Genomic DNA, 19,587 nt, shown 5'->3' with positions numbered 1-19,587 from the left:
GATGTACCATCAAGGCTCAGGTAAACACCCTTGAATGTAGATGCCTATCTGAACTAAATGGACCTGTTGGGCCTGCAAAACTGTGTAGATCTTGCAAGAGAACAGCCTCTCGGCTTTCTTCTTCTTGTCCTGGAAATATCACAAGCACCACCGTCCTCATGCTATTTCAGCACTTCTGCATCTGGTCCTGGCCAGAACCTGGAAGAGCAGAAAGGCAAGAAGATAAGAAAAGCCCACAGAAAATAAACATTGACTATACTTTTCAACCTTTAAAACCGGTTTGAGCAAAGGTTTGGGAAGGTAAGAGGAAATCTTATTGTATCCAAACTGGGTCCTCCTTACCTAGCAGTAACAGCACAGCTCTCTCAAGTTGATTCTAAATTGCTGCCAGGATCTTGGTTTAGTCTCCAGCCTTTCCTTCTCCCATCTCCTAATTTGCCTTTCCAAAGAGAGCAGCTGGATTCCACACTTAAGAACCCACCCACCTCAGTCTAAGGGCAGACACAAGGCAGGCAAATGCCATTCCCTCCTGGTTGAAACAACAGCCCTCAGGGCTTCATCAGACACAGGAAACAAATGGTATATATTCCCATCCTTTGCCCCCGTCCTCTGATAAAAAACACAGATGTTTGGAACAAAGATTTGGGCTCCTTCTCTCAAAGGCAAATCTGGTTCTTCTTAGATCAGTTTCTCCCTTGCCAGAATCAGTCTTGCAGACCCACATTCCTTCCTATGATGGATAATTAACAATTGGGTCTAAATAAAGTGCATTTCCCCTTGTTCTTATGCCAATAATGTTAAAATAAAGAGCAACATCAAAATATTCCCTAAACACAGATGTACTATAGCTGCAGGGGACCTAGGGCGAGCAGACCCGTCACATCCAGGCAGGATCAGTCCAAGTTCATGAAGTAGGAAACATAGATCCTGTACATATTCAGCTAAAGGCAGCTGCTCCTTTCACAGCCTGTAGAGAGGTTAGCCGGGGCTCATCTCTCCTGGGCGGCAGGGAACCACACCGCCTCATTAAACTCGGGAAGATGGGGAATTAGTTCGGCCGCGGGAATCTGCCTCTGCGGCCTTTGTGAGGGCAGAAATAAACACAGTAAACCCACGCTCTAGGTCAGGGCGAGGCAACGGTGAGTCAGGTGCTCAGGCCTTCAGGCAGGGGCTGAGCGACAACAGTATAAACAGTAAGCCCAGGCCCTAGGTCAGGGCGGGGCAATGGTGAGTCAGGCCCTCAGGCCGGGGCTGAGCAACATCAGTAGATACACAGTGAGCCCAGGCCCTAGGTTCCAAAGGGCCTAGGAGAGGGGGAGACTGCCACCCGCAGGGCCTCCCACTCCGCTGCGTCCCAGCCTGGGGCCCTAGCAGCAAGCAGAAGACACACTGCTGCATCAGTGGGGATCCTGGCCGCAACACACGGACATGGGTTCTGGCAGGGTCGCAGCCAGACTAGGGTCGGCTGTCCCTGGGCTACTTCCAGACTCCCCCTCTTGAGGTACCTGGGTCAGGGTGGTGTCCTCAGGGGGGTCCAGCACCAGGGGTTCCTCGGGATAGCTGGCGAGGGGTAGGCTCAGCAACTCCTCCGGGTAGCTGGCGCGGGGCAGGTCGGGCCAGTCCTCAGGTATACTGCAGGCCGCTGGGGTTTCCCAATTGTGAGCTAGGCCAGAGGTGTCTGGCCTCCCCGGCGGCTGCTCTCCCAGTGAGCCCTGAGGTTGGAACTTTATACTTCTGGGGCAACGCCTGACCCCCTGGGAGGACAGGCTCAGAGCGCCCTGGCTCCACCAATTCTGGTGTCTGGAGGGACTCGTCTCTCTCCGGGGCGATGGGGAACCACACCGCCCCACTACACACACATCCCCTCAAATCCGGCTCCCACTCATTGAGGCCAGGCTCTTCCATCCCTCCTAGGCAGGAGAGGAAGTCGGCATTTGCATGGTCTTTGCCGGCCCTGTGCCGGATGGCGAAAGCATAGGGCTGTAATGCCAGGTATCAGCACTTTACTCTACTGTTTTTCATTCAGGTTAACCACTGGAGTGGGGCATGGTTCGTGACTAGTGTAAATGGGGCCCTGAGAAGGTAGTACCGCAAGTTGTCACAGGCCCATTTAGAGAAAGAAGCACTTGCAGCTATTACCGCGTAGTTCTTCTCGCGGGGGAATAATTTAATACAAGACCGGATGGTCTTCTTGGGACAGGACGGTCCCAAGCCCTACCTCTGAGGTAGGATGGAAGGAGGTCCGTGTGGAGGATGAAGTCACAGTCAAATTGTGGGCTATATAGGACCGGCTCCTGGCAGAGGCACTCCTTGAGTGTCTGGAAGGCGTCTTCATATTCTTGGGTCCACAGCACGCACCGGGGGCTGTCCTTAGTCAAAAGTCCCATTAAGGGGGCTGCGATGGAAGCAAACGGGGGGGATGAATCGCCGATAGTAGCCGGCGAGCCCCAGGAATTGCCGCACTTGGCGTTTCGCGGTCGGTGGCGGCCAGGCTGCCAGAGCTTGAACCTTTCCCATAAGGGATTTCACTCATCCTCCCCCTATGGTGTATCCGAGGTACATTGCCTCTTGCCATCCAATGCGACACTTTTTTGGATTGGCCATTAGTCCCACCTTTCACCAGGATCTCAGGACCGCGGCTACACATTCCAGGTGGTCCCCCCACTGGCAGCTGTAGACTACATCATCCAAATACGCCGCAGCATAGTTTTGATGGGGCCATAGAAGGTGATCCATTAGTTGTTGGAACGTCACCAAGGAGGCAGAAGGGCATTCGGGTAAATTGGTAAAGTCCTGTTGGGGTGGCGAATGCCGTCTTCTCCTTGGAGATGAAGTCGAGCGGGATCTGCCAGTACTCCTTACTGAGGTCGAGGGTGGTGATGAAACAGGCCTCCCCTAGGCGGCCAAGCAGTTCATCCACACGGGGCAGAGGATATGCATCAAACCTTGAGATGGTGTTGACTCCCCGGAAGTCTATACAGGAGTACCGTGTTGCATCAGGTTTGGGAACCAAGACCACTGGACTGCGCCACTCACTCTGCAGCGGCTCGATGACTCCTAGGGCTAGCCTGGCCTGTACTTCCTCCTCGACCTCCTGCCGCATTCGGTGCAGCAGATTACCTTCCCTGGCTTGGTCTGGGATGGCATGATGGACCAGGGTCATGTAACCAGGTAGGACCATAAAGGTTCTCCTGAAAGCCTGCAGGAGGCATTGGGCCTGCTTTCGCTGCTCCTCTGTGAGTGTGTCGCCGAGCTGGGGGCCTGCAGGGTCTTCTGTCAGGGGCGCACTGGGCCGTAACTCTGGTTCTGGCGGGTAAGGGTTAATTAATAGGCCCTCCCGCTTTCGCCATGGTTTCAATAGATTCACATGATATTGCTGGGTCTTCTTGCGCCGGTCGGGCTGGTGGACCTCATAGGTGACGGGCCCGACCTTCCGGGCCACCTCATAGGGTCCCTGCCCAAGGGCCAGTAGGTTCGATTCGCTCGACGGTAGGAGGAGCAGGACCTGATCACCTGGCTCAAAGGCATGGACCCGTGCTTCCTGGTTATAGGTTCGTGCCTGGACTTCCTGCGCAGCTTTTACGTTTTTGTGTGCTAGGGTTCCAGCCTGAACAAGGTGCTCCTGGAGCTGGAGACCATACTTCAGGAGGCCCTGGGTTGGAGATGGAGATTGCTCCCATGTCTCCTACATTAAATCTAACAGGCCCCATGGGCGGTGGCCATATAGTAGCTCGAACAAGGAAAATTTTGTTGATGACTGGGGTACCTTGCAGATTGCCAGCAGTAAGGGTGGGAGTATCTGGTCCCAGGCGTCGCTCCTCTGGGGGAAACTTGCACAACATCTCCTTCAGGGTCCGATTGAATCGTTCCACCAGCCTGTCAATCTGTGGTGGTAGACGGAAGTGTGTAACTGTTTAAATCCCAGGAGCTCGCATACCTGCTGCAACAGCCAGGAGGTGAAATTGGTGCCCTGGTCCGTTAGGATTTCCCAGGGCAGGCCCACTCGAGAGAAGATCTTCACTAGTTCATCAGCAATGGTTCAGGCAGTAGTGCTCCGCAGTGGCACAGCCTAGGGGAAAATGGGCAGCATAATCAATGATGACCAGCACATAGTGGAATCCCGCGGCACTTCTCGGGAGCGGGCCCACCAGGCCCATGGCCACCCACTCAAATGGCATCTCCACTATGGACATGGAAACCAAAGGGGCATTGGGCACCCGTGGGGGAAGGCGCTAACTGGCACTCTGGGCAGGAGCTACAATAGTTCCTCACCTCCTGCTGAACGCTGGGCCAGAAGAACCATGTCAAAATCCGGGCAAGGGTCTTTTCATGGCCCAAGTGCCCTGCGGCAGGGATGTCGTGTGCGAGCTTCATTACTGCTCGTCGGTGGCACCGAGGCACCAGCAGCTGCGTCCATGGTTCTTCCGTGTGTGGATCCCGTTCCGCCTGGTAAAGACGGTCATGACATAGCTCGAAACAGGGCCACTGATATGCACAATGTGGGTCGATCACGGCTCCATCAACAGCGGCTAGTCATTTGTAGACCCAACTAAGAGTGGGGTCTGCTCTTTGATCATGGCAAAAGTTGGTGTTAAGTCGGGGTTCAACAGTCGGCCCAGGCAGGGGGTCCTCAGTTTCCTCGGTCCCTCCCTCAGGGTCCGGGGTCTCCTCCTCCAATTGGGCCTCGGGGCAATCTCCTTCCAGTGCAGGGGTCGAGCGGAGGATCTCCTCGAACACAGGCCAGTCCCGCCCCAGAATCACCTGGTAGGCTAGTCGAGGAGCCAGGCTGACAACCATCTGTTGTGTGACCGAGGACACCGTTAGCGGGATCCAGGCACTGGGGGAGGGCCGCACACTGCCATGGATGCATTGCAGCCAGATCGTCCCCAGGTGGGGGTTGGCCCGGGGCCCCAAGGTCTGACGGATTAGCATCTGGCCACAGCCTGAATTGATCAGGGCCAGGGTTAGGTGGTCCCCGACAACTACCAGAACCGTGATCTTGGGGACCTGTGACAGCCGGGCCCGGGTCTCTCCCGCACAGACGTGGCCGAAGCTGCAGTCCATCTCAGTGCAGTCACACTGCAAGTGGCCATATTTCCCGATTTCCGGGCGACCACCCTAGGTGGGGGCTCCTGTTGGGCCCCTGGTGGACTCCGATTGGTCCTCAGAACATTCGATACGGTGGGCATGGATCCTTGTTGAGGTGGGAGTTTAGGGCATTTGGCCCAAAGCCCCGAGCTAGCCTCTTGCCCGCATGGGAGACTCCGCACTTCGGTCTGAATGCCCCCTTTCTTTTTTGGTTTAGGGTGCTCTGGCCCTGGGGGTGGGCTCTGGTAGCTGGCCCCACCGGCGCTTCAACCACGAGGAAGCTGCCACTCCTGACTCTCAGTCAGGAACTTGATAAGTTTGTCCATATCCATGGCTTTTTCTGGGGTACGTTCCCCCCGAGACCCCTTCTCACAGGGGTCGAGTGATCATGCCCATGTTCTCCACCACGTGTAGACAGATTAGCCAGGGCTCATCTCTTTCCGGGGCGGCGGGGAACCATACCACCTCACTAAACTCGGGAAGATGTCTTGTGGGGAATTAGTTCGGGCACGGGAGTCTTCCTCTGCGGCCTTTGTGAGGGCAGAAATAAACACAGTAAGCCCAGACCCTAGGTCAGGGCGAGGCAATGGTGAGTCAGGCCCTCAGGCCGGGGCTGAGCAACAACAGTAGATACACAGTGAGCCCAGGCCCTAGGTTCCAAAGGGCCTGGGAGAGGGGGAGACTGCCACCCGCGAGTTGGGTGGCAGGGGGGATGCAGGCCCTCCCACTCCACTGCGTCCCAACCCGGGGCCCTACCAGCAGCAGCTGCATCAGTGGGGATCCTGGCTGCAACACACGGACATGGGTTCTGGCAGTGTCGCAGCCAGACTAGGGTCAGCTGCCTCCGTGCTACTTCCAGACTCCCCCTCTTGAGGAACCTGCATCAGGGTGGTGTCCTCAGGGGGGTCCAGCACCATGGGTTCCTTGGGATAGCTGGCGAGGGGTAGACTCGGCAGCTCCTCCTGGTAGCTGGCGTGGGACAGACTCAGCTACTCCTCCGGGTAGCTGGCACGGGGCAGGTCAGGCCAGTCCTCGGGTTTACTGCATGCCGCTGGGGTTTCCCAGTTGTGAGCTGGGCCGGAGGCATCAGACCTCCCCGGCAGCTGCTCTCCCAGTGAGCTCTGAGGTCGGGCCTTTATACTTCCGGGGCAACGCCTGACCCCCTTGGGGGCGGTCTTAGAGCTCCCTGGCTCCGCCCACTCTGGTGCCCGGAGTGACTCGTCTCTCTCCAGGGTGGCAGGGAGCCACACCACCTCACTGCACAGCCACATAAAAGACCTTCAGTCAGAGTTCTTGTGAGGCAACAGTATTATCCAGTACTTGATTAGATGAATCCATAGGGAGATCCCATACCCTGTTTTCTGATTCTGATTGTCCTGGGCTGATCAATTTAATCAATAATCATTTATAAGAGTGCCACCTTACATTTATAAAGCTTCTTTCCATTCTGAAGTTCCCAAAGTGCTGGCCAGGACACCAGGGTTAACATCTACTTTTGCAAAAAATGACATGGAAGCTCTCATGACTGTACAAGTGGTCAGCCGACCCCCTCCTCCCCCCAACACAGTTCTGAGCCATTGGTTCTCAACGGGAAGGGTGCTTTGTACTAAAACATGAAAGCCACTTTCTGCAGCATCTTGAATTTTCTGTGGTAGTCTCCCAGCCAAGTTTTGCCCAGACCCAGCTGTGTTCAGTTTGAGAGATCTAATAAGATCACAGCCTGATATGTTACAGCTACATTAGAAAAAATCACTGAGGCAAATAATTCAGTAATTTTTAATGCAACAGAAAGTATGCAAGTAGTCTTTTCAGTTACACTGGTCACGATAGAGACTGCAAGGATTATCAATCCTGATACTCCTGCTTCACCTGGGAAAAGAGATCCAAATGCAAGGTCACTGTGACCTGGCCTTTACTGAATGGGAAGTCAAAGGGAGAGTGGTATATATGATTGTAAACATTATCTCAGGACCTGACCATGGAATGGAAGCACAAGGTGTGTTCTTAATACCTTACAGGACTATGTTCTTTCAGTTTTAGTTTTCCTTAATAAATCAAAATCCAACCATTTTTATAAACAAACTGCTGACGTTCAATTATCTCCCACCACCCGCTGCTCTGTGTTTCATTTTATGGTCACTAGAAAAATCTCATTTTTAACCATGTTAAAGATCTTACTGCAGTTTTACTGGACTAAGGAATTAAGCAAGTCATGCAAGAAGCAGCAGTGAAGGGGGATGGACTCTTTCTGTGGGAATGTTTCCCCGGGCCAGGAGTTGGCTACTTATAGATCTATTACTGGGAAAGAAGTAGAGGTATCCTTTCCTTGCTCATCGTCCCAGGCACACCTTCCTGAAGCTCCTCAAATTCATCTTTACCACTGTCAAGGTTCCTCCCCCACTCTGAACTCTAGGGTACAGATGTGGGGACCTGCATGAAAAAACCTCCTAAGCTTATCTTTACCAGCTTAGGTCAAAACTTCCCCAAGGTACAAAATATTCCCCCCGTTGTCCTTGGACTGGCCGCTACCACCACCAAACTAATACTGGTTACTGGGGAAGAGCTGTTTGGACGCGTCTTTCCCCCCAAAATACTTCCCAAAACCCTGCACCCCACTTCCTGGACAAGGTTTGGTAAAAAGCCTCACCAATTTGCCTAGGTGACTACAGACCCAGACCCTTGGATCTTAAGAACAATGAACAATCCTCCCAACACTTGCACCCCCCCTTTCCTGGGAAATGTTGGATAAAAAGCCTCACCAATTTGCATAGGTGACCACAGACCCAAACCCTTGGATCTGAGAACAATGAAAAAGCATTCAGTTTTTTACAAGAAGACTTTTAATAAAAAATAGAAGTAAATAGAAATAAAGAAATCCCCCCTGTAAAATCAGGATGGTAGATATCTTACAGGGTAATTAGATTCAAAAACATAGAGAACCCCTCTAGGCAAAACCTTAAGTTACAAAAAAGATACACAGACAGAAATAGTTATTCTATTCAGCACAATTCCTTTCTCAGCCATTTAAAGAAATCATAATCTAACACATACCTAGCTAGATTACTTACTAAAAGTTCTAAGACTCCATTCCTGTTCTGTCCCTAGCAAGAACAGCATACAGACAGACACAGACCCTTTGTTTCTCTCCCTCCTCCCAGCTTTTGAAAGTATCTTGTCTCCTCATTGGTCATTTTGGTCAGGTGCCAGCGAGGTTACCTTTAGCTTCTTAACCCTTTACAGGTGAGAGGAGCTTTCCCCTGGCCAGGAGGGATTTCAAAGGGGTTTACCCTTCCCTTTATATTTATGACACGCCCCCCAAATCTCAGCTAGGGTGAAACACTGGCTGGGATTTCTTCCTGGAGCTCTAGGAAAAACAGAGTTAATAAGACACATGCATCTCTAAATATACTACCAAGTACATAAAGACTAACAATATTTTCCACATCTCAAGGACGATTTTAACCAGTTGATTCTGGGAAACTTTCACGGGAGAGTGCATCAGCCACTTTGTTAGAAGCTCCTGAGATGTGTTGGATGTCGAAATCAAAATCTTGGAGAGCTAAACTCCACCGAAGAAGTTTTTTGTTAGTTTCCTTGACGGTGTGAAGCCACTTCAGTGCAGCATGGTCGGTTTGCAGGTGGAAACGCCGTCCCCAAACATATGGGCGTAGCTTTTCCAGAGCGTAGACAATGGCATAACATTCTTTTTCAGTGACTGACCAGTTGCTTTCCCTCTCAGACAGTTTTTTGCTGAGAAACACTACAGGGTGGAATTCTTGATCAGGTCCTTTCTGCATTAAAACTGCTCCCACACCACGCTCGGACGCATCTGTGGTTACTAGGAACGGTTTGTCAAAGTCTGGGGCCCTTAGTACAGGGTCAGACATGAGTGTCGCTTTAAGCTTGTTAAAGGCCTTCTGACACTTTTCGGTCCACTGAACAGCATTTGGCTGTTTCTTTTTGGTTAGGTCTGTCAGTGGGGCAGCGATTTGGCTGTAGTGCGGTACAAATCGTCTGTAATAACCAGCCAAGCCTAAGAAGGATTGAACCTGTTTCTTTGACTTTGGGACAGGCCACTTTTGGATAGCATCCACTTTGGCCTGTAGGGGGCTGATAGTTCCTTGACCCACCTGGTGTCCAAGGTAAGTCACTCTGTTTAGGCCTATTTGACACTTCTTAGCCTTAACAGTTAGTCCTGCCTCCCTTATGCGCTCAAGGACTTTTTGTAGATGTTCCAGGTGGTCTGCCCAGGAATCCAAAAATATGGCCACGTCGTCAAGGTAGGCGACTGCATATTCTCCTAATCCCGCTAGGAGACCATCTACAAGTCTTTGGAAAGTGGCGGGTGCATTTCGCAGCCCGAAAGGGAGTACATTAAATTCATACAGCCCGAGATGTGTGATGAAGGCTGACCTTTCCTTGGCAGATTCATCTAGCGGTACCTGCCAGTACCCCTTGGTTAAGTCCAAGGTAGAGATGAACTGGGCCCGTCCCAGTTTCTCTAATAGTTCATCTGTGCGTGGCATTGGATAGTTGTCTGGGCGAGTTACAGCATTTAGCTTACGGTAGTCCACGCAAAAACGTATTTCCCCATCTGGTTTGGGAACTAGAACCACTGGAGATGCCCATGCACTTTCAGAGGGGCGGATTACACCCATCTGTAACATATCCTGGATCTCCCGTTCTATAGCAGTTTTAGCTTGAGGAGACACCCGGTAAGGTTGAACCCTAATTGGGTGAGCATTACCTGTGTCAATGGAGTGGTATGCCCGTTCAGTCAGTCCTGGGGTGGCTGAGAACGTTGGCGCGTAGCTAGTGCACAGCTCCTGGATCTGCTGTCGCTGCATACGCCCAAGGGTCATGGAGAGGTTCACCTCTTCCACACCACCAGCACATTTCCCTTCGTAGTAAACACCTTCAGGCCACTCAGCGTCGTCTCCTCCCTGGGCTGTAAACTGACAAACCTTTAATTCTCTGGAATAAAAGGGCTTTAGAGAATTAATATGGTACACCTTAGGCTTTCGGTTGGAGGTGGGGAATGCTATGAGATAATTAACAGCTCCCAGGCGCTCCTGGACCATGAATGGCCCTTCCCACGATGCTTCCATTTTATGGGCCTGGAGCGCCTTTAAGACCATGACCTGGTCCCCTACTTTGAAGGAACGCTCTCTGGCATGTTTATCATACCAGGCTTTTTGCTCTTTTTGAGCATCCTGTAAGTTTTCTTTAGCAAGGGCTAAAGAGGTTCGGAGGGTGTTTTGTAGGTTGGTTACAAAGTCCAGAATGTTAGTTCCTGGAGAAGGTGTAAATCCCTCCCATTGCTGCTTCACCAACTGCAATGGCCCCTTAACCTCACGGCCATATACAAGTTCAAATGGGGAAAACCCTAAACTGGGATGTGGTACAGCTCTGTAGGCAAAGAGCAACTGCTGCAATACTAGGTCCCAATCATTGGAGTGCTCATTTACGAATTTACGTATCATGGCCCCCAAAGTTCCATTAAACTTCTCCACCATGCCATTTGTTTGATGGTGGTAAGGAATGGCAACCAAGTGATTTACCCCATGAGCTTCCCAAAGGTTTTTCATAGTTCCTGCCAGGAAATTAGTCCCTGCATCTGTGAGGATGTCGGAGGGCCAACCTACCCTGGCAAAAATGTCTGCTAGTGCCTGGCACACACTTTTAGCCCTGGTGTTGCTTAGAGCTACTGCTTCCGGCCATCGGGTGGCAAAATCCATGAAAGTCAGTATGTACTGCTTTCCTCTGGGTGTCTTTTTCGGAAAAGGACCCAGAATATCCACAGCTACTCACTGAAATGGAACTTCAATGATGGGGAGTGGCTGGAGAGGGGCTTTGACCTGGTCTTGGGGTTTTCCCACTCTTTGGCACACCTCACAAGACTGGACATAGGTAGAAACATCCTTGCCCATTCCCTCCCAGTGGAATGACCCCCCCAAACGGTCTTTGGTCCTGTTCACCCCAGCATGGCCACTAGGGTGATCGTGGGCTAAGCTCAAGAGCTTGGCCCGGTATTTAGTTGGAACTACCAACTGTCTCTGAGGATGCCAGTCTTCCTGGTGTCCACCAGAAAGAGTTTCCTTGTATAAAAGTCCTCTTTCTATAACAAACCTGGATCGATTAGAAGAGCTGAGAGGCGGTGGGTTGCTCCGTGCCGCCGTCCAAGCTCTCTGGAGGCTTTCATCTGCTTCCTGTTTGGTCTGGAACTGTTCCCTTGATGCTGGAGACATCAGTTCCTCGTGGGATTGTGGACCTAGGCTTGGTCCCTCTGGAAGCGATATAGGGGATGGAGCTGTTTCTGTTGACTGTGAACCGCTCTCCGCTGGTGCACTATGTTGGGATTCAGGCTCCGGCTGAGCCTCTTGTGTAGGGTTATCGGCTGCTGCCAGTTCAGGTTCGGTGGGGCCCTCTGGTGTTGAGGTTGCAAGTACTGGATTCAGTGCTGACACGGGGTCTGGTGTTGGTTGTTCGGCTGGTTCCGGTTCTAGGACTGGTTCCGTCTGGGTCTCTGGGACTGGATCCACTACTGCTGTTGTAGACATTGGCCTGGGGTCCGGGTCCATCACCTCTGACCAGGTCCTGATAGAAGTTCCCGGAACAGAGCTAGGCCTCACGGCTCGTTTAGCCTGGCTGCGGGTGACCGTTCCCACCCTCTTGGCCTGCTTCACATGATTGGCCAAGTCTTCCCCCAACAGCATGGGGATGGGATAATCATCATAGACTGCAAAAGTCCACATTCCTGACCAGCACTTGTACTGGACAGGCAACTTGGCTGTAGGCAAATTGAAAGAGTTGGACTTGAAGGGTTGAATCGTCACTTGGATCTCTGGGTTGATTAAATTGGGGTCCACTAAGGAAGCATGGATAGCTGACACTTGTGCTCCGGTGTCCCTCCACGCGGTGACCTTCTTCCCGCCCACACTCACAGTTTCCCTCCGCTCCAAGGGTATCTGGGAGGTATCTGGGCCTGTGGACCTCTGGTGTGATTCCGGTGCAATGAACTGTAATCTGTTGGGGTTCTTGGGGCAGTTGGCCTTTACATGCCCCAGCTCGTTACACTTAAAACATCGTCCAGCTGACGGGTCACTGGGGCGAGGAGGGTTGCTGGAGAACGGGGTGGTGGGACGATAAGGGGTCTGGAGGGTTCTTTGGGAGGTAGGTGGGGCTTTGGGCGGCCCCCGGTAATAGGGTGTGGTCTGGGGTGGTCCCTTCTGGTCTCCGCTCCAACTGCGACCAGTTTTCTTCTTCTCTGCCACCTCCACCCATCTGGCTCCAATCTCTCCTGCCTCGATTACAGTTTTGGGCTTCCCGTCTAGGATGTATCTTTCTATTTCCTCAGGAACACCCTCTAAGAATTGTTCCATTTGCATTAGGAAGGGCAAATTTACTGGAGATTCAACACTTGCTCCTGATATCCAGGCATCCCAATGTTTCACAATGTGGTAGGCATGTCGGGTAAATGACATGTCTGGTTTCCACCTTAGGGCTCGGAACCTCCGACGAGACTGCTCGGGTGTTATCCCCATTCTGACTCTCGCCTTGGATTTAAACAGTTCATACTTGTTCATGTGTTCTTTAGGCATTTCAGCCGCCACCTCAGCTAAGGGTCCACTGAGCTGTGGCCTCAGCTCTACCATGTATTGGTCAGTAGAGATGTTGTACCCAAGGCAGGCCCTTTCGAAGTTTTCTAGGAAGGCCTCAGTATCATCGCCTGCCTTGTAGGTGGGGAACTTTCTGGGATGGGAAGTGGTACTTGGAGAAGGATTACTAGGATTTGTTGGGATATTCTGCTGAGCCTTTATCTTCTCCATCTCCTCCACATACTTCCTCTCTTTTTCCTTCTCCTCCAGTTCTTTGTCCCTCGCTTCCATAGCTCTCCTGTGAGCAGCCACTTGGTGTTGTTCTGCTTCTCTCGCTGCCTCCCTTTCTTGTTCCTTCTTCAGCCACATGAGTTCTATCTGTCTTTCATGTTCCCTTTGTCTTTCCTCAGCCTGAAATTTGGCTAATTCGAGCTGTAGTCGAGCCGCGGATTTTGCCATTCTAACCTCTCTGTTTTTAACTAACTTTACACCCGAGGTTTAGAAATAAAACAACAAAACTTGGCTGTAAAATTTTGCTGTGCTGGAATAGAATACCTATTCTCTGATAGTGACTGTCAGCCTACAGAAAAAGACAATTCCCTTGTCTCTGCTCTGGGCCCAAATTAAAGCAAAAAACCTCCAACTACTTGGAAACCTGCTTACCCAGCCCAAAGAAAAAGCAAATGGGTAGAACACACACCCCCTATTTACTTTTAGGAAGAAAAGAAAAAAAAACCTCTGGGTTGGAAGACTGTGAATTTCCCTGTAGGAGTTAAGTACCCTGCCTCCAGGCAAAGAAAACCTGCAATTCACAAGATAATCCCCTTTTGTCTCTGCTTGGCCACAAAGCAGAGAAAAAACAATCTGCTTTCAGTTTCAACTGCTTTCTGGACTTCCTTTCCAAAGGAAAAAAAAATTTCCTTTTTAAAATCTGTATTTCTAGTTCAAAAAATCTCAACTGGATCTCAAAATGATTTCAGGTTAATCCCACCACTGTGCCACCATGTCAAGGTTCCTCCGCCACTCTGAACTCTAGGGTACAGATGTGGGGACCTGCATGAAAAAACCTCCTAAGCTTATCTTTACCAGCTTAGGTCAAAACTTCCCCAAGGTACAAAATATTCCCCCCGTTGTCCTTGGACTGGCCGCTACCACCACCAAACTAATACTGGTTACTGGGGAAGAGCTGTTTGGACGCGTCTTTCCCCCCAAAATACTTCCCAAAACCCTGCACCCCACTTCCTGGACAAGGTTTGGTAAAAAGCCTCACCAATTTGCCTAGGTGACTACAGACCCAGACCCTTGGATCTTAAGAACAATGAACAATCCTCCCAACACTTGCACCCCCCCCTTTCCTGGGAAATGTTGGATAAAAAGCCTCACCAATTTGCATAGGTGACCACAGACCCAAACCCTTGGATCTGAGAACAATGAAAAAGCATTCAGTTTTTTACAAGAAGACTTTTAATAAAAAATAGAAGTAAATAGAAATAAAGAAATCCCCCCTGTAAAATCAGGATGGTAGATATCTTACAGGGTAATTAGATTCAAAAACATAGAGAACCCCTCTAGGCAAAACCTTAAGTTACAAAAAAGATACACAGACAGAAATAGTTATTCTATTCAGCACAATTCCTTTCTCAGCCATTTAAAGAAATCATAATCTAACACATACCTAGCTAGATTACTTACTAAAAGTTCTAAGACTCCATTCCTGTTCTGTCCCTAGCAAGAACAGCATACAGACAGACACAGACCCTTTGTTTCTCTCCCTCCTCCCAGCTTTTGAAAGTATCTTGTCTCCTCATTGGTCATTTTGGTCAGGTGCCAGCGAGGTTACCTTTAGCTTCTTAACCCTTTACAGGTGAGAGGAGCTTTCCCCTGGCCAGGAGGGATTTCAAAGGGGTTTACCCTTCCCTTTATATTTATGACAACCACCAGGACAAGTGCCTTGCCCTTTGGCTTTGAAAATCTGGTGACCTTACTCAGCTTTAGAATTCATTGGGGACAACACACCTCTGTTGGAATAAGTGTTTTTCCTGTCAGGGATTTCCAAAAATACCAAAGTACTGTGAGAAAGGCTACAATCATGGGCCAGTCAGGCCTGAAGGGTGAGTTTCGTGGGGACAGGAGCACCAGCTGGGTCACAGAACATACAGGATAGGGGAACAGTTGTCCAGGTGCCCTTGAGGAGGAGCCCAGGCCCTGAAGGAGATAACAGCAACAAAGCATTTTCCCCTGCCAGAAGATCAGCTATGATCAGAGAGAGCTTAGGAATAGCTGGGAGGAGGGGGAATGCATTGGGGCTGGGGAGGAAGGGTCCCAGGGACTGTTGGGTGGGGGAACTGTCAGGGTGGGTTCCCTGGGAGTGGGAGCCCCCAAAGGTTCTGATAATTCAGCTGTGGTTTTAGATAAGCATCTCACCTGTTGGCTGCCTCTACAAATGGCAAACCTAGAGGTTCATCCATTATTAAGATGGGGAGCCTACTGAAAGCTGGATTGCTCCTCTCTGTCTGGCAGAGCTACTCTGAGCATCCACCCATGGAGTGAGATTTGTCTCCCACAGCTCATTTTACCTCACTGCGTGATTGCTTCATTAAAGGCATGGGGGTGGGCTTGGTCTCTATGTATGGGCTGTGACATTACTGACACAAACTGGGACCATATAGGTCATTGTTGCAACCCAGGTCCTGTAGTGGCACCAAATCTTGTATAAAGGGAGTCAAATAAGGTGTCTAAGACAAGGTTATGGTTTGCTTGTTATGATTATGCTATCTGTTTGCACGCATCATTTTGGTATTTAAAGTTATAAGTATTGGCTTTATACTGTCTGTATTTCAAAATTGTGCTATTCTTCTGGGTGGCACCCCAGACAATTTGGCATCAGCACAGCCTAGCTTCCTTGATGCCCATTAAGGACCATCAGCTACACAAGTGACCCATTGAGAGAAGGCAGATACACCTTGTGACTCAGCAAGGCATGCAGGGACACACCTATAGACAGAACTCCAAGGTTTTTCCATGCCATGAGCTAGACAGCTTGTTTTTAGGACAAAGAAAGCAGAGGCCACATGGCAAGAGACTATAAAAGGCTGCTGCAGCTCCTCCATCTTGTCTTCAATCCTGCTTCTAACCTCTAGAGGAACTGTGCTACACTGAAGCTCTGAACAAAGGACTGATTGACCCATCCAAGCTGTGGATGTATTCCAGAGACTTGATTTGAACCTGCAATTTATTCCATCACTGCTACAAGCCTGAACCAAGAACTTTGCCATTACTGTATGTAATTGATTCCATTTAACCAATTTTAGCTCTCATCTATATTTCTTTCTTTTTATGAATAAACCTTTAGATTTTAGATTCTAAAGGATTGGCAACAGCATGATTTGTCGGTAAGGTCTAACTGGTATATTGACCTGGGTCTGGGGCTTGGTCCTTTGGGATTGGGAGAACCTTTTTTCTTTTACTGGGGTATTGGTTTTCGTAACCATTCATCCCCATAACGAGTGACACTGGTGGTGATTCTGGGAAACTGGAGTGTCTAAGGGAATTGTATGACTTATGGTTAGCCAGTGGGGTGAGACCAAAGCCCTCTCTGTTTGGCTGGCTTGGCGTGCCTTAGTAGTGAAGAACTTACTGCAGTTTTACTGGACTAAGGAATTAAGCAAGTCATGCAAGAAGCAGCAGTGAAGGGGGATGTAACTGCCATGCTCTTAGCAATTTGTCCTGCATTGATACTCTCAGTTGTGTCCCACCAAAGGCAGCATCGTGTATATATGAACGGATGAAAGCGCTGTATATATGGGCATGTATATATGAACGGATGAAATGCCTGCTCTGGTGCTCATATTCCTCGGCCAACATCTCACGTAGCCTGCACTTTTATGGACTTACCACCTCCATTTTTGTAACAGAGATAAGGGAATCTCCAGACATTGCCCAGGCCGATGATCTCCCCAGCCACGGATAGCATAAACTCTATTTTATTACTCCACTGGCCTCTTGCCTCCATTTCAGGCTTCTCTTCTTTGAGCAGCACCATGCCCCCATTTGGCTCAGCCTCCACAGCTGCTTTACTCTCCATGGCCCAACTGAGCAGGGGAAACTGGGAGGGAAAACAGAGAACATACTGTAAGAAGCTGTTACAGAACACACAGGTGAAATGAGCTGGGAAGGGACTCAGCCACCCAAATTCGTATTGTGACAGAAGCCTCAGCTCAGGGCAATTCCCAGCATAGTCCAGGGAAACTCCATCTGAGAACTAGTTGCACCATACAAGGGGCTGTTTCTTAAAAGACAGAAGCCAACTGATTCGTCAGCTGAAACAGAGTCCTGGCCCCACCTTCATCTCCACCTCCCTTTGACTAGACCCACCTCCTCCCCATCCTCTTATTCCCAATAGCCTCCCTGTCACTGATGACAAAACCTTTTTAAAATGTCCGGTGTGACGGTTTGGGTCACAGAGACCCCCTTGGGACTGCCACCTGATGTCCTGAGACTACCTCTGAGCCCGTTTTCCCTGCCAGCTTGGGACTTCAGTACCCTGTCTTGAAGAGCAAGACATGCTAACCTACTGCAAACACAGACCCAGGCCTGAACCACGTCCCCCAAAACTGCATACTTAACTGAAAACAGCTTAAGAAGTGCTCCTGTCTCTAGCACCCAGATCCCAATCCAAACCCCAAATAAATCCATTTTACTCTGTATAAAGCTTATACAGGGTAAACTCATAAATTGTCCGCCTTTATAACACTGATAGAGAGATATGCACAGAGTAATGGGATGGACATTAGCAACATATCTCGAAGAACAACAGTTACAAAAGATAGGTAACTGTTTTTTCTTCTTCAAGTGCTTACTCATGTAGATTCCATTCTAGGAGACTCACAAGCAGAATGAACGGAGGTGGACTCAGAGTTTAGAGTCTCACAGCTTGCAGCATGCTCTGCCAAAGCCAGCATCATCTCGCACTTGCTGGGTCAGCGCATATTGTGTGACACGAACGTGTGAACGGATGACCAGGTCCCAGCCTGACAGATCTCTTGGATCAGCACCTGCTCCAGGAAGGCAGCTGATGACACCTGTGCCCTAGTCAAATGAGCCATCACGATCACCAGCGGGGGCACCCTTGCCAGCTCGTAGCAATAGCGGATGCAGGCCATGATCCAAGATGAGATTTTCTGGGCTAACTCTGGGCAACCTTCCATCTTGTCAGCGACAGCAACAAACAACTGTGTTGACTTACAGAATGGCCTTGATCTATCAATGTAGAAGGCCAATGCCCTTCTGACATCCAAGGTATGCAGCCTGCTCTCCTCATACTTTGCATGAGGCTTTGGACAAAGAACTGGTAAATAAATGTCCTGACCAGTGTGGAACTGGGAGACAACCTTGGGCAGAAAGGCCGGGTGTCGACGCAGCTGGATCTTGTCCTTGTAGAAGATTGTCTAGGGCAGCTTTGACATGAGCGTCCTGGTCTCGGACACCCTACAGGCCGAAGTTATAGCAACCAAGACAGACACCTTCCAAGAGAGAAGCAGAAGGGAGCAAGAGTTTGAAGGTGGGCCCCATGAGCCTGGACAGCACAAGATTCAGGTCCCAAGGGGGGACCGGGTCTCATACATGCGGGTAAAGGTGCTACAACCCCTTCAGGAAGCTCCCCGTCATGGGATGGGTGAAGACTGACCTGCCTCGAAGCGGAGGGTGGAACGCCAAAATGGCCACTAGGTGTACCTTGATCGAAGATAGCGACAGACCCTGGTGCTTAAAGTGCAGTAAATAGTCCAGGATGTCCTGCAGCGGGGCCTCATCCACATGAATGTGTTGGTCTGTGGCCCAACACATGAACTGCTTCCACTTTTCCTCATATGTAGCCCTGGTGGACGGTTTTCTGCTGCACAGTAAGACCTGCTGGACACCAGTGGAACACCCCCATTCGTCTGCACTTAGCCATGCAGCAGCCAAGCTGCCAAGTGCAGCGACTCTAGGTTCGGGTGCAGCAGGTTGCTGTGGTTCTGTGATAGCAGATCCAGTCGAAGAGGCAGCTGCAGCAGGGTGGCTGCCAAGAGACTCAGCAGCATGCTGAACCAGTGATGATGAGACCACGCCAGAGCTATGAGAATGATCAATGCTTTGTGTTACTTTACCTTGTGTATTTGCGGCACTGGCGGGAAGGTGTACATCTGCGCTCCTGACCATGGAATCAAGAAGGCATCCGACAGGGAGCCCTTGTCCCTGCCCTGCAGAGAACAGAACATGTGGCACTTCCTGTTCTGTCTGGACGTAAACAGGTATACCTGGGGAGTCCCCCACCTGTGGAAGATCAGGCTGACCACCTCTGGATGAAGCGACAACTCGTGGCGAGACGAGAAGGTCTTGCTGAGGCGATATACCAAGATATTCTTGGCTCCGGACAGGTGGGCGGCTACCAGATGAATGGCATGTCGCACACAAAAATCCCGGAGACTGAGAGCTTCCTGACAAAGGGCCGAAGACCTGGCTCCGCCCTGCCTGTTGATGTAGTACATCGCGATTGAATTGTCCATCAGGACCTGCATCACCCTGCCCTTCAGGTGAAGCAAAAATGCCTGGCAGGCCAGGTGAACCGCTTCGAGCTTCCTAACATTGATATGAACGGCCAGATCGCTGTGAAGCCAACAGCCCTGGGTGCTGAGCTCACCCAGATGGGCTCCCCAGCCCAGGTCAAATGTGTCTGAAACCAGAGTAAGCGACGGAGTCGGGAACATGAAGGGAACCCCCTGCAACACCAACGCCCAATCCAATCACCAGTCCAAGGATGAAAGGACGTGGCTCGGCACGGGAATATAGACTGAGGCCAGCCATGTCTGCAGAGTTCATAGATGAAGATGGGCATGGTGGACCACGTATGTGCACGCAGCCA

At 50.5% G+C, this 19,587-nt stretch overlaps 1 protein-coding gene across 1 annotated transcript in view; it reads right to left on the bottom strand.

Annotated features, from left to right (window-relative positions):
- The window catches only part of LOC140901698 (sodium- and chloride-dependent betaine transporter), a 78,728-nt gene that overhangs the window by 33,851 nt on the left and 25,290 nt on the right, over positions 1-19,587 (bottom strand). Inside the window, exon 2 of the mRNA XM_073320977.2 lies at positions 16,581-16,791. Within this exon, the coding sequence (XP_073177078.1) occupies positions 16,581-16,770 (190 nt within the window). The 5' untranslated portion in view covers positions 16,771-16,791. The remainder of the gene's footprint in view (positions 1-16,580; positions 16,792-19,587) is intronic.

Source organism: Lepidochelys kempii, chromosome 1 (genome assembly GCF_965140285.1).
Source record: "Lepidochelys kempii isolate rLepKem1 chromosome 1, rLepKem1.hap1, whole genome shotgun sequence".
Classification (NCBI taxonomy): domain Eukaryota; kingdom Metazoa; phylum Chordata; order Testudines; family Cheloniidae; genus Lepidochelys; species Lepidochelys kempii.
This window is presented reverse-complemented; position numbering and strand designations above follow the sequence as displayed.